The sequence below is a fragment of the Oncorhynchus mykiss genome, chromosome 16 (assembly GCF_057628025.1).
Source record: "Oncorhynchus mykiss isolate SJ-2025 chromosome 16, ASM5762802v1, whole genome shotgun sequence".
Lineage (NCBI taxonomy): Eukaryota > Metazoa > Chordata > Actinopteri > Salmoniformes > Salmonidae > Oncorhynchus > Oncorhynchus mykiss.
The window spans coordinates 45,186,277-45,200,146 of NC_143037.1; the positions used below are offsets into that span (position 1 = coordinate 45,186,277).

The following is a 13,870-nucleotide window of genomic DNA, read 5'->3' on the forward strand; positions in this document are numbered from 1 at the left end:
GTAGCATTCAATGCACCTCTGCCTGTTTTAGATAACAATCTTACCTTTAGTGAAATTAATCACTATAGTGATTTAATAATTTATTTATATTCCATTCTAGGTATTAGTGGGGTATCTGGGCCCTACAGTCTTACCTGCAAGTGTCCCTCTGTTAGGAGACGTGACACTATTGGCGGACTCCACTCCCCCAAACAGTGCCAGCTCCGGGGTATTGATCAACGGCTGAGTGGACCGGCGTGTTCCGCCCACTGCTGGACTCAGATTGGGCGTGAGGGTGTGCTGGGCGGGGCTGATGTTGTAGCTGCCACCCCCTCCTCCTAAACTGATGTTACCATCAAGACTCCGTGTCCGAAGGCCTGCGTCTTTGGGCTTGCTCTTGGTTCCCCCCATGGCCTAAGCCTGTAAGACAGACAGAGAGAGACTTATGAGCTTTTGCACTTTAAGCAAAGACAATAAAATGCTGGGAGTTTGAGCTGTTTAATTAATCCAATAAGATATTGCACAGTTCAGACTTCTCCTTTCTACATGATGGTATAGGCTTAGAATAGCTAGAATAATCTTCAGCCAAACACCATTCGATACCTAGATACTGTATATTTATTTTGTTTGGTCAATAGGCTGTTGGTCGACCGAGATTTTTTTAGTCAAGCAGTAGCAAATATATATAGCACGAGACATATCATATTTCACGCCTGTCTGCGTGGATTGATCCATTGGAGGCCGCAGGGTTGGCACACCAGTAGTACATTTACCATTAACTTCTTGGTGACAGGGGGGCAGTATTGAGTAGCTTGGATGAATAGGGTGCCCAGAGTAAACTGCCTGCTACTCTGTCCCAGATGCTAATATATGCATATCATTAGTAGATTTGGATAGAAAACACTCTGAAGTTTCTAAAACTGTTTGAATGATGTCTGTGAGTATAACATAACTCGTATGGCAGGTGAAAACCTGAGGAAAATCCAGGCCTCCCGGGTGGCGCAGTGGTTAAGGGCGCTGTGCCATCAGAGTCCCTGGGATCGCGCCCAGGCTCTGTCGTAACCGGCCGCGACCGGGAGGTCCGTGGGGCGACGCACAATTGGCCTAGCGTCGTCCGGGTTAGGGAGGGATTGGTCGGAAGGGATCTCCTTGTCTCATCGCGCACCAGCGACTCCTGTGGTGGGCCGGGCGCAGTGCGCGCTAGCCAAGGTTGCCAGGTGCACGGTATAGCCTCCGACACATTGGTGCTGTTGGCTTTCGGGTTGGATGCGCGCTGTGTTAAGAAGCAGTACGGCTGGTTGGGTTGTGTATCGGAGGACGCATGACATTCAGCCTTCGTCTCTCCCGAGCCCGTACGGGAGTTGTAGCAATGAGACAAGATAGTAGCTACTACAACAATTGGATACCACGAAATTGGGGAGAAAAAGGGGTAAAATTAATTCCAATATACAGTGTAAATTGCACTTCCTAAGGCTTCCACTAGATGTCAACAGTCTTTAGAACATTGTTTCAGGCTTCTACTGTGAAGTGGGGGCGAATGAGAGCTGATTGAGCCAGGTGTCTTGCAGAATGCCTTGAGCTCGTGACGCTCGTTCACATGAGGGCGAACTCTGTTCCATTGCTTTTCTACAGATATAGGAATTCTCCGGTTGGAACATTATTGAACATTTATGATAAAAACATCCTAAAGATTGATTCTATACTTAGTTTGACAGGTTTCTACGGGCTGTAATATTGTTATTGAACTTTTCGTCCGACGTTAAGGCTGGACCTGAACGCGCGTTTGGATTTGTTTACCAAACACGCTAACAAAAGAAGCTATTTGGACATAAATGATGGACATTATCGAACAAATCAAACATTCATCGTGGAACTGGGATTCCGGGGAGTGCATTCTGATGAAGATCATCAAAGGTAAGTGAATATTTATAAATGCTATTTCTGACTTATGTTGACTACACAATATGGCGGATATCGTTTTGGCTGCTTTGTTGTCTGAACGCTGTACTCAGATTATTGCATGGTTTGCTTTTTCCGTAAAGTTAAAAAAAAAAATCTGACACAGCGGTTGCATTAAGGAGAAGTATATCTCTAATTCCATGTATAACACTTGTATTTTCCTCAACATTTATGAGTATTCCTGTAAATAGATGTGGCTCTCTGCACAAATCCCAGCACGTTTTAGAACCACTGAACGTAACACGCCAATGTAAAATTAGATTTTTTTATATAAATATGCACTTTATCGAACAAAACATACATGTATTGTGGAACATGAAGTCATATGAGTGTCATCTGATGAAGATCAAAGGTTAGTGATTAATTTGATCTCTATTTGTGCTTTTTGTGACTCCTGTCTTTGGCTAGAAAAATGTCTAGAAAAGTGTTTTTGTGTGAGTTGGTGGTGACCTAACAATTGTTTGTGGTGCTTTCGCTGTAAAGTATTTTTTAAATGAGACACTGTGGCTGGATTAATGAGAATTGTATCTTTAAAATGGTGTAAAATACTTGTATGCTTGAGGAATTTTAATTATGAGATTTTTGTAATTTGTATTTGGCGCCCTGCACTTTCACTGGCTGTTGGCGAGGTGGGACGCTATCGTCCCACATATCCCAGAGAGGTTAATTCCCATAATTCCTTATTTTATATTAAAAAATACCCTTTTCGTGGTATCCAATTGGTAGTTACAGTCTTGTCTCATCGCTGCAACCCCACAGTACGGACTCGGGAGAGTCGAAGGTCCTCCGAAACACAACCCAACCAAGCCGCACTGCTTCTTGACACAATTCCCACTTAACCCGGAAGCCAGCAGCACCAATGTGTCGGAGAAAACACCGTACACCTGGCAACCGTGTCAGTGTGCACTGCGCCCGGCCCGCAACAGGAGTTGTAAGTGCGTGATGGGACAAGGACATCCCTGCCGGCAAACCCTCTGCTTACCCGGATGACGCTGGGCCAATTGTGTGCCGCCCCATGGGTCTCCCAGTCGCAGCCGGCTTCGACAGAGCCTGGACTCGAACCCAGAATCTCTAGTGCCGAATTTCTAGTAGCACAGCTAGCATTGTGATCCAGTGCCTTAGACCACTGCCCCACATGGGAGGCCAATTCCAATCATTTCTAATCTACATCGCTTGTTTGGTTACAGAAATTTCTGTTAATGTATTCAATATAAACACAGCAAAAAAAGAAACGTCCTCACTGTCAACTGCATTTATTTTCAGCAAACTTAACATGTGTAAATATTTGTATGAACATAACGAGATTCAACAACAGACAAACTGAACAAGTTCCAAAGACATGTCACTAACAGAATAGTGGAATAATGTGTCCCTGAAGAAATGGGGGGGTAAAAATCAAAAGTAACAGTCAGTATCTGGTGTGGCCACCAGCTGCATTAAGTACTACAGTGCATCTCCTCCTCATGGACAGCACCAGATTTGCCAGTTCTTGCTGTGAGTTGTTACCACACTCTTCCACCAAGACACCTGCAAGTTCCCTGACATTTCTGGGGTGAATGGCCCTAGCCCTCAACCTCCGATTCAACAGGTCCCAAACGTGCTCAATGGGATTGAGATCTGGGCTCTTCACTGGCCATGGCAGAACACTGACATTCCTGTTTTCACGCACAGAACGAGCAGTATGGCTGGTGGCATTGTCATGCTGCAGGATGAACCTGCAGGAAGGGTACCACATGAGGGAGGAGGATATCTTCCCTGTAATGAGTTGAGAATGCCTGCAATGACAACAAGCTCAGTCTGATGATGCTGTGACACACCGTCCCAGACCATGACGGACCCTCCACCTCCAAACTCGATCCCGCTCCAGAGTACAGGCCTCAGAGTAACGCTCATTCCTTCGACGATAAACGCGAATCCGACCATCACCCCTGGTGAGACAAAACCGTGACTCGTCAGTGAAGTGCACTTTTTGCCAGTCCTGTTTGGTTCAGCGATGATGGGTTTGTGCCCATAGGCGACGTTGTTGCTGTTGATGTCTGGTGAGGACCTGCCTTACAACAGGCTTACAAGCCCTCAGTCTAGCCTCTCTCAGCCTATTGCGGACAGTCTGAGCACTGACGGAGGGATTGTGCGTTCCTGGTGTAACTCGGGCAGTTGTTGCCATCCTGTACCGGTCCCACAGGTGTGATGTCTGGATGTACCGATCCTGTGCAGGTGTTGTTACACTTGCGAGGACGGTCAGCTGTCCGTCCTGTCTCCCTGTAGTGCTGTCTAAGGCATCTCACAGTACAAACATTTAAATGTATTACCCTGGCCACATCTGCAGTCCTCATGCCTCCTTGCAGCATGCCTAAGGCACGTTCACACAGAACAGCAGGGACCCTGGGGATCTTTCTTTTGGTGTTTTTCAGAGTCAGTAGAAAGGCCTCTTTCGGCGGTCGGAGCTCCGTGGTCCAAACCTAACCCCGATAGAGGAGAGAGCTGAGGCCCCTCAGTTTTTATAACTGTGACCTTAATTGCCTACCATCTGTAAGCTGTTAGTGCCTCAATGACCGTTCCAAAGGTGCATGTTCATTAATTGTTTATGGCTCATTGAACAAGCATGGGAAACAGTGTTTAAACCCTTTACTATGAAGATCTGTGAAGTTATTCCGATTTTTACGAATTATCTTTGAAAGACAGGGTCCTGAAAAAGGGATGTTTATTTTTTTGCTGAGATTATTATTATTACTACTACAGTCTTTCCATTGTCATTGGAGGAGTGGAGGAGCACACAACCTAGGCTACACTGGTGAGAAAAAGGTTTGTGTTTATTTCATTCCATTTATGAGTTGTCAATTACTCACTGTCTTTTGTTCGGAGCGCTCCAGACTTGTCTACCTGGCCTACGTGCAAGTGTAGGCCTATAAATGTGCCAATTTGGGGATCTGATACCATTTCTGATGGTCTTAACTCGCCATCACTGTGGCGCTTCTCAAATTTGTTTTTGCTTCGCCTCAAACGGCAAGTGATCAAAGTCTGTTTTAACATCCATTGAGAATGGCAATAGTTCCTCAACGTAGCCTATTGTAAAAACTTTTCCAGCTCTCTCGCCTTCGATTAGCACTCGGCATGACAGGGGAAACAAATGTGATGCGCTGATCCGGTGGAAACATCATAAAAATAGGCCTACCTGAGTACTTCTTATCCCTTGCACAAAATAGCCTAGAGCTGTGTCTGTTTGTCTGGAGTGCATTGGTGTGGAAAACCCTTGAGGACCCAGAATATTCCATACAATGCTCGCTAGCACGAGCTTCAGGCCGGACCAAGTTAATACTATAGTTTATACAATGTTTCAAGTTCCTTGTTGGCTTTATGTAGGCTATTTTTACATATTGGCAATGGCAATATGAGTTTTAGATTTGTATAATTTTCATTTAGAATTTTTATTAAACCACATTAAGATAGTCTTTATTATAAATTAAATTAAAAACTGTTCCACAAAAATGTGTATATGAAAATCATAACTAGCACTCAGATCAGTAGAAATGGTAAGATAACTTGGCACTCCAAATGGAAAAAGTTTGCGACCGCTGGTGTAGCCTATTATCGGCAACTTCAGGAGCATAACAGTAGAATCTGCTAAAACCAGCAGCAGTGGGTGGAGGAGGCTCAGGAACAGGTTCCCTTTCTTCTAGTTAGGCTATATTTATCTCTGGCTCCCTCTTTAGTAATTTGTATGTCTTCATTTTTAATTGCAATGCTTAAAGCGTCAGACAAGCTCAGTAGCCTACATAGGGAGTGTCTATAGATGGAAAAATACACATTTTAAAAGTTTGACCTATCGTTTGGTCAAAAGAACAGAAGACTCAACAATTTTTTTTTTTTTTTTGTCGGGGACAACCCTAATATTTATATTCTGGACCCTGACATTGCTCGTTCTGATGTTTCTTAATTTCTTTATTTTACATTTTTGGTTAATGTGTGTATTGCTAGGCATTACTGCACTCACAGTGCAACATCTGCAAATCTGTGTTCGTGACCAATAAACTTTGATAAAAAATGTTATATTTGAACACTCACCTCGCTGATCCCAGTCTGCTTAAGAGGGCAGGGCCAAGAGCAGAAACCAGAGATACATGGGAAGCCATACAGTTGCTATATTCTAACCCACAGAAGTAGTCATGTGCAGCAATAATATATGCTTAACCAATGCTTCCCTAAGGATGGGCTTGCAGCTGCCACTCCTCAGCCACCAGACAGGAAGCCACAGCTGTAAGACCCCTCATCCTAGCTTTCACCCACACCCACCCACAACATACCAAACAGAGGCTTCTCCACCCCAAGAGAGATGATTGAATATGAAATGTATGAAATACAGAAAAGACAGAATGGGAAAGATCATGTTAAGAGAGCAAGAAATCAGCAACTAAAGTGTATGGACTTGGACTTGGACTTTTTTCTCTCCGCCATCATGGCTTTGTGCCACTGTATGGCCTCCAGTGTTCAAATGGCAGAGCCCGTTGCTCTCCGCCATCATGGTTTTTGCAGTGGCATTACAACACTAGTCAATGGCACAGGGCAGAGGACATAGCCACAGACTTCAGTTTACACCGAAAATGATCGCCGCCGACAATACCGATCACTTACCGCGGGCATTTTGCTGACATCGTTCATAAAGATAATAGCCCATACTAGGGAAATGTGAAGTTTGAAATGAAATACGTTTGCTAATATGGGTGATTGTTAAATGGGACAATGATGGCTATAACCAAAACTAGGAGTAGTTTAAAGGATAATAAAAAAAAGATGGCGTTCTAAACATATATTTTTATTTATGGTTATCGCATCAATTCAGGCAATTTACTGCGATATGGATTTTCACCCATGTAGCCAAGCTCTAGTTTCCACACACTGGTATTAATGAGTCAGGATCAATAGACTCACTACCAGTCAGGGCAAAGGGTTGGCTGTACGGTATGGTACGGTACCCAACCTAACCTCTCATTCACACCCCCTACCACCCGGTGAATAGTGTGACCTGCTGCCGTGCCATCGCTCGAGCTCATTTGCTCCAAATGAATGCTGTGAACATGTTGCCCAAGGCGACTCAGTCCATCCGGCCATAAGGCTTACAAATGGGCTCGGACACATAATTGGATAGAGTTCAATTGAGCATAAATATTGACAATGTTGCTGAATCAGTCTGTGTAATCACACAACCAGCCTGTATAATCGCATGTACTGTAGCAGCTTTAAACAAAGCGGGTCTCTCTTTTTATCTCAAGAAGAATAGCCTGGATAAAAGGAGGTTAAATCAAAGAAAAAAGAAAAACCAAGAGCTGCAATTCCACCAGAGATTTTGTCCAGAGTATAACAATGACCTATGAGGAGAGTTTACACTTTAACGTGCAATTAAGGCACTAAGATCTCTTAAAGACTCTTGCCTCTTTACTCCGAAGCTCCCGGCATTCTTCGGAAGAGGCTCCAGTTATAAACACATGATGCATCTCAGTCTAATCACAGTTTAGTGCATGTAATCATTACACTAGATCCAGGATAATTTAGGCACTCAATCCTCCACTACTATTATGGATGGATACACACTAACCTATGTATTTATTTGGACAGCGAAGCTTAAACTTGTAATTTGTCTCATTGATATCATTTGATTTGATATCAAATGTTTTCACATGAGGCGACAGCACAGAATGTCACCTTTCATTTGAGGTCATGTACATGTCTGTTTTACTGTTTAGAAATTAAAGCACTACGTATCTAGTCCCCCCATTTGAAGGTGTCAAGTATTTGGACAAATTTCCTTGATGTATAACATTTTGTCAAAAGTGTAGTATTTGGTCCCATATTCTTAGCACACAATGACTACATCAAGCTTGTGACTCTACAAACTTGTTGGATACATTTGCAGTTCATTTTGGTCGTGTTTCAGATTATTTTGTGCCCAGTAGAAATTAATGGTAAATAATGTAGTGTGTCATTATGGAGTTACTTTTACTGTAAATAATAATATATTTCTGAACACTTCTACATTAATGTGGATGCTACCAGGATTACGGATAATCCTGAATGAATCATGAATAATGAGTGAGAAAGTTAGATGCATAAATATCATTCCCCCAAAATTGCTAACCTCCCTGTTATTGGTAATGGTGAGAGGTTAGCACGTTTTGGGGGCATGATCTTTGTGCATTTGTAATATGTTGTTATTGTCTATAACTGTTCTGTACTTTGTCATGTACTTTGTGTGTTTTATGTGGACCTCAGGAAGAGTAGCGGCTGCATGTTCAGTAGCTAATTCGGGATTCTAATAAACTAAACTAAAACTCCAAAGTAACTAAACTAAAACTCCAAAGTAACTAAACCAAAACTCCAAAGTAACTAAACCAAAACTCCAAAGTAACTAAACCAAAACTCCAAAGTAACTAAACTAAAACTCCAAAGTAACTAAACCAAACTCCAAAGTAACTAAACCAAACGCCAAAGTAACTCAACCAAACTCCAAAGTAACTAAACCAAATTCCAAAGTAAGATCCAAAGGATTCAGCTACTTTCTATCCCGTTGATCTAATTATGGAGTCAGTCATTGTGTGGTAGTGGAGTCATTCACCAGGCTGCCATGTGTCTGTCTATAATCCTGCTAAACTAAACCAAGGTAGCAAGGCTAGGGTGACAGACAGCTTCTCAGAGGCTTGCAATGTACTGATGACACGCTGGAAAAATGTATGACACACAAAGAAAAAACACCCTTCTTTCACCAGGGGGAACATTCTGAGACCTATCCATGCTTCTCGTCTGTCAGAGGAGAGACACGCACACACATGCTTGGCAGGCAGCCAGGAGATTGGAGACGGAGGCCCCATAGCCTCTTGCTGCTTATCAAACAGCTGAGGAGATTCCTATGGATCCAATGTAGACTAGGACACAGCAGCAGCCAGTCTATCCTTCCAGCCTCCATCTTTCTCACTCACACACACACTTTTCATGAGGAAGAAAAGCTGAACCAGGGGGGCTCATTACATTTCTAGCCCAGCCGGCGTCAGGGTGTGTGAGGGGGCTGGTTGTTGGAAGGAAAGGGGGGCTGGTGGGGAGCGAGAGGGGGCAATGGGGATAAAGGAAGTCGATATGTCCCCCAAGGGTATGTCTGTACAACGGGGTAGTTTTACTGTACATTCGCTAAAACAGTGTGGCCAGGTTGGAGCGCAGTCAGTGCACACACTCGAGCAGACACAAAGAGGACGGGTAGCACAGCAAGCCAGTCTTTGTGTCTTTTGTGTGTCTCATCCACTGCATATTAAATATCCTCACTGTAAATCAGCCTATACTCCAGAGTTTTACATTTGTTTACTGTATTTAATAAAGTATATTGTCTATTCTGTATGGTGACAATGTTGACTGTCTATTCTGTCTGTACATTGTCTATGGCTGGCAGCACCTATTCTGGGCATGTGTAAATGTAGGCTACTTGGCGAATAAAGTGATTCTGATTGTGGTTGAATGGTTAATACGCCTTTTCAGACACTTCCTCTACCATCTCACTGTCTCCATCAAATGACCAGTCACATTTCACACAACTGGCACTTTCATGATGGAGATGTTATTTGAATATGTCTCAGGTATTTATTTAGTAATACACATAACAGTTTCTTAGTGAATACGCTGAACCCATTTCATTAGTGGAAATCAATGTAATATCTAGATCAGCTTTAGACTATAGCATGCAACAAGAGCTTAACATACCATGTGATCTGAGAGGAAAAATCCCTATTTTCTTTTCTTTTTTTTCGACAGAATTTCCTCCCATTAACATCCAAAAACAAAACTCCACCAAAGCTTGTTTGTCAGATCTGACCAAATCTACCCACGTCTCAGACAGCTGAGTGAAGTAAACATCAGATGGGTCTCAAAGTCTGAGCTCTGGGGCATTCCACCCTTCCTCTATTACACTACTGCTCAAACAAAAGAACTCTACTGTCAGCTCACACTCCCAGCAAGCCTTTACAATCAAACACAATTTATTTGAATAGACTCGATTCACACTATAGATCTGACCTGGATCGCCCTGCGTTGGCTCGGCTACTGCATGGTTTGAAACAGGCAGCACTTTGCCCATGCCCAAGCTACTGCGTGTGAGTGTGTGTGAGAGAGAGAGAGCGCTATACCACCCAGATTCTGCCCTTTGTGCATGTACACTGTGTAATAAACCAGTGAGGTCCTGTCAGTGCCTCATTGACTAATAAGATTGAGGTAACTAAACACCTGCTCTACTCACTACGATGCAGAAAGAAACCCGAAACCAGCAATGGTTTCCAAATCCTTCCAGTCTCATGGGCTTTGGCTGAATGGGGCGCGGGGGGGGGGGGGGGGGGGGGGGGGGGGGGGTGTCGTCTTTTCACTTCGCTGCCGTTGTTGTTTTTTTTGTATATTCTGTTGTTGTTCTCTCTTCATTTTTCTGTTTCTTCTGAAAGGATCATCTCCAACTAGGAAAGTGAAACAGACTATTCAAAGGCTATGGTGTCATTAATCTATTAAATCACTTCTTTGTCTGAACATTTCCTATTAATTCAATAACACATTGATAAAAAAAGAAAGAAATCCCTGATGAATTCAGTGTTTTTGCTTAATTTTTTAGCTCCTTACTGATAATCGAGAAGTTATCATTTACTCATGAATGGTGGTGCTTCGTGGCTCAGTTGGTAGAGCATGGCGTGTTCAACGACATGGGGTTGTGGGTTTGATTTCCGCTGGGCCCACCCATATGGGGCGGCCGGTAGGCTGGTTGTTAGCATCGAATCCATGAGCTGACAAGGTAAAAATCTGTTGAGGGGTTGGGTTGAATGCGGAAGACACATTTCAGTTGAATACATTCAGTTGGACAAATGACTAGGTATCTCCCTTTCCCATATCAATTTGTATGCACACACTACTTGTAAGTCGCTTTGGAGAAAATAGTCAGCAAAATGTCATATTATATTATGAAAGTAATAAAACAGCGACCTGCTTGATTAGATTTTTTTCAGGCTAAGATTGAAGCCATGTAGCCAACTATGATGATGGACTGTAAGGGAGAATTGCATGCTCATTCCAGTGAGACAGCTGAAAACCACTAAGAGGAAATCAAAACAAAACTCATGAGAAGGAGAAATCGCCACAGGGGGGGGGGAGACCAAATATAATGAGCCTGAAAGTCGTCATTGTGGCAGTTTGACGTCAGTGGTGAGGCTTGACATTTAAATTCCATCTTATCCACTAGCCTTCCTTCCACAGTCCTCCCATTACATGAGTGACAGAACAACAGGTGCCAGACAGGTGGAGAGATAATCATCGTGATTTTATTCTATTTGCATGAGTAAGACATCAAATATTGTTTTAATATGCTGTATGCATCTGAGACCTGGACAGCTCGGTACAGTGTGTGTTTTTCTTTAGGCTCAGGCCAGGAAAAACTACATTTCTTCTTTCACATGGTGTGCAACTTATAGTACATCTAACCCAGGGATGGGCAACTTATAGTACATCTAACCCAGGGATGGGCAACTTATAGTACATCTAACCCAGGGATGGGCAACTTTGATGGAGGTGGGGGCAACCCAAAATCTGAACTCATCAGATTTTTGGTCGTTGGTCTGCATACCCAAATATGCAGTCAGAGCCGGCCCTAGCCTTTTGGGGGCCCTAAGTACAATTTATTGGGCCCACCCCCACCTTGCGAACAAAACATTTAAGTTGTGAATTTCCTGCAATTCTACACATTTTGCTATGGGGCGTAAAGAAAATGTTGTAGTTTTAAAGCAGGATTGCTGCAATTGTACACCTTTTGCCATAGGTTGGAGAGAAACATTTGCAGTTTTTTTATATAATCGGTCGCTAATTCGTCCATGATTACTACAAATTGATCGTCTAGCCAACTAATTTACTCACCTAAAAAATGTTTAGCTGACATGGGCTGATTGAGTGACTGTCAGTGACTGACATAACCTGTGTATTCTACCATTATAACTCTCAGTAAGTTGAAACCCCAACGGAGTTACTCATTTAGTATTTCTTTATGCATTTCCTTTAAATTAAAATCGGCCCGGACGTTTTGTGGCCAATCCATGATTTTACCGCATAGGTTCTAACAACAAATCAACATATAGCTCAACTCTTGTCCTGTTACATAACATGTGAACTGCTTCCCAGGCTACTACTATATCGTTATCAGCTGGAGACAAGTCTGAGCCACAGGTATAGTCAACTGGGAATGCTAAGGAAGGATTCAGATAAATACTCATATCAAAACACTAGGGTACTGTACATCAAGTATCGAAAGGTCGGATCATGGGTGAAATATCTGAGGCTTCGGTTTCATGTCATTGCTCAACGATGTTCACATTTAGGCAGAAGTTCCACATCAACTCCCTGAGAAAAAGAAGGTTGAGGGCAAGTTAGACCAGCATTGCAGCATGTGGTCTTGTGTCCGAAACAGTTACCGACTGTCATTCTTGCTTCCTCAATTCTTCTCAAAGTGAATTGAAGGAGAGGATCTAAGGTCCCTCCTCCAATACGCTTGGTGAGGAACTGAGGAAACAAGAATGGAGGAAGCGAGGAGTTGACTGCTACAGATGTAACTTTTATTTTTAATTTTTTTTTAGACACAGCCATGGATCAGGCCCTGGATGTATTCCTTCATCTTAATGCTCTCTAAGTAATTACTTAAGGGAAAGCAAGGAAAGTGGGAGGCTTTGGCTCGGCCCTCCTTTTCCTGCGTCACTGCCCACTGTCTGCTTCTTCTCTCCAGATTATCAACATCAATTCTGTAATCGTGTTCAGCTATGCCGTGATGACATCCCATTTGGAGAGTCAAGACTAGCTGTAACAGAGCAAGATGGCTACAACAAAATTGAAAGACGGGATATACCGGTCGGACTTCTACATGCAGCGAGCACATATCTTATCCTGCCTAGACAAAGCCATCTGCCGCAGTGTGCTAAATACGAGAAGGCACCCAACAGCAAATCTCCCCTACAGACAGAGTGAGTGAGAGGACACTGGCATTCCACAAGCAACGGCCCAAATGCACTTGTACACCCACTTTTTTTCTTTTTCAGAGAAACGTGCAGAAAACAGCAGCAAGTTTATCAGATAAAGAGAGAAAGAGAGAGAGAGGGAAGTCTCCCTGGCTGTCTCGGAGCTATCAGGTTGGATGCCGGTCATGTCCTGAGAGCGACTGAAGTGAAATCACCCGGAAAATTCTTTCCATTTATGTTTGATCTCCAGAGAGTCCTGTAAAAACACAGGCCTGCATCCCAAATGGCAGCCTATTCCCTTTAAAAATTGGCCCATATGTCTCCGGTCGAAAGCAATGTACCACATAGGGGATAGGGTGCCATTTGGGAAACTCAATGTATTGTAGCCTCATTCGGACGAAAGAGTAGCAGAGAAAGGAGTTTGCTTCTGGTGCAGAGTTTGCGGTAAAACATTACGCGTTGCGGCAGTGCTATGATTTGGGACGCAGTGTTTACCCACTTTCCTTTCCCCAGCAGTCTCTTAAGAGTCTACTGTACTGCGAAGAGTCCTGTTCCCGTTCACTGCTCAAGTATGTGTGTGTTTGGGGAGGGGGGGGAGGGGGGTGGTGATGTGAACTTAACCCAATCTAAGTTCACATCACCTTCAGTTTTAAAACAAAACATCCGGTCAGTGTGACCATGAGCGCGAGTGACAGCTCTCTCGCCCTCAAAAAAGCCTCAGAGGCTGAGGCTGGTTGGCCTTTACAACCATGTCTCTTCAGGCAGGCCTTTCATATTTACGACTTCACAACAACAAATGAGCCACTGGTCTGGCAGGGTTCCCAGATCCATGGATTTTCTAAAGGCCTGTTATCACCAGTTCTTAATCTCACTGCAACACATATTAAATCATTTGGGAATTTAGGCTCAACTCAAAAAATAATCTG

General features: G+C 43.4%; 1 protein-coding gene across 4 annotated transcripts in view; it reads right to left on the minus strand.

The window, feature by feature from the left end:
• The window catches only part of LOC110492053 (SRC proto-oncogene, non-receptor tyrosine kinase), a 47,818-nt gene that overhangs the window by 11,996 nt on the left and 21,952 nt on the right, over positions 1-13,870 (minus strand). For all 4 annotated transcript variants that reach the window (XM_090202884.1, XM_036946943.2, XM_021566030.3 and 1 more), the window contains exon 2: positions 135-399. In XM_090202884.1, the coding sequence (XP_090059010.1) occupies positions 135-390 (256 nt within the window). In that variant the 5' untranslated portion in view covers positions 391-399. The remainder of the gene's footprint in view (positions 1-134; positions 400-13,870) is intronic.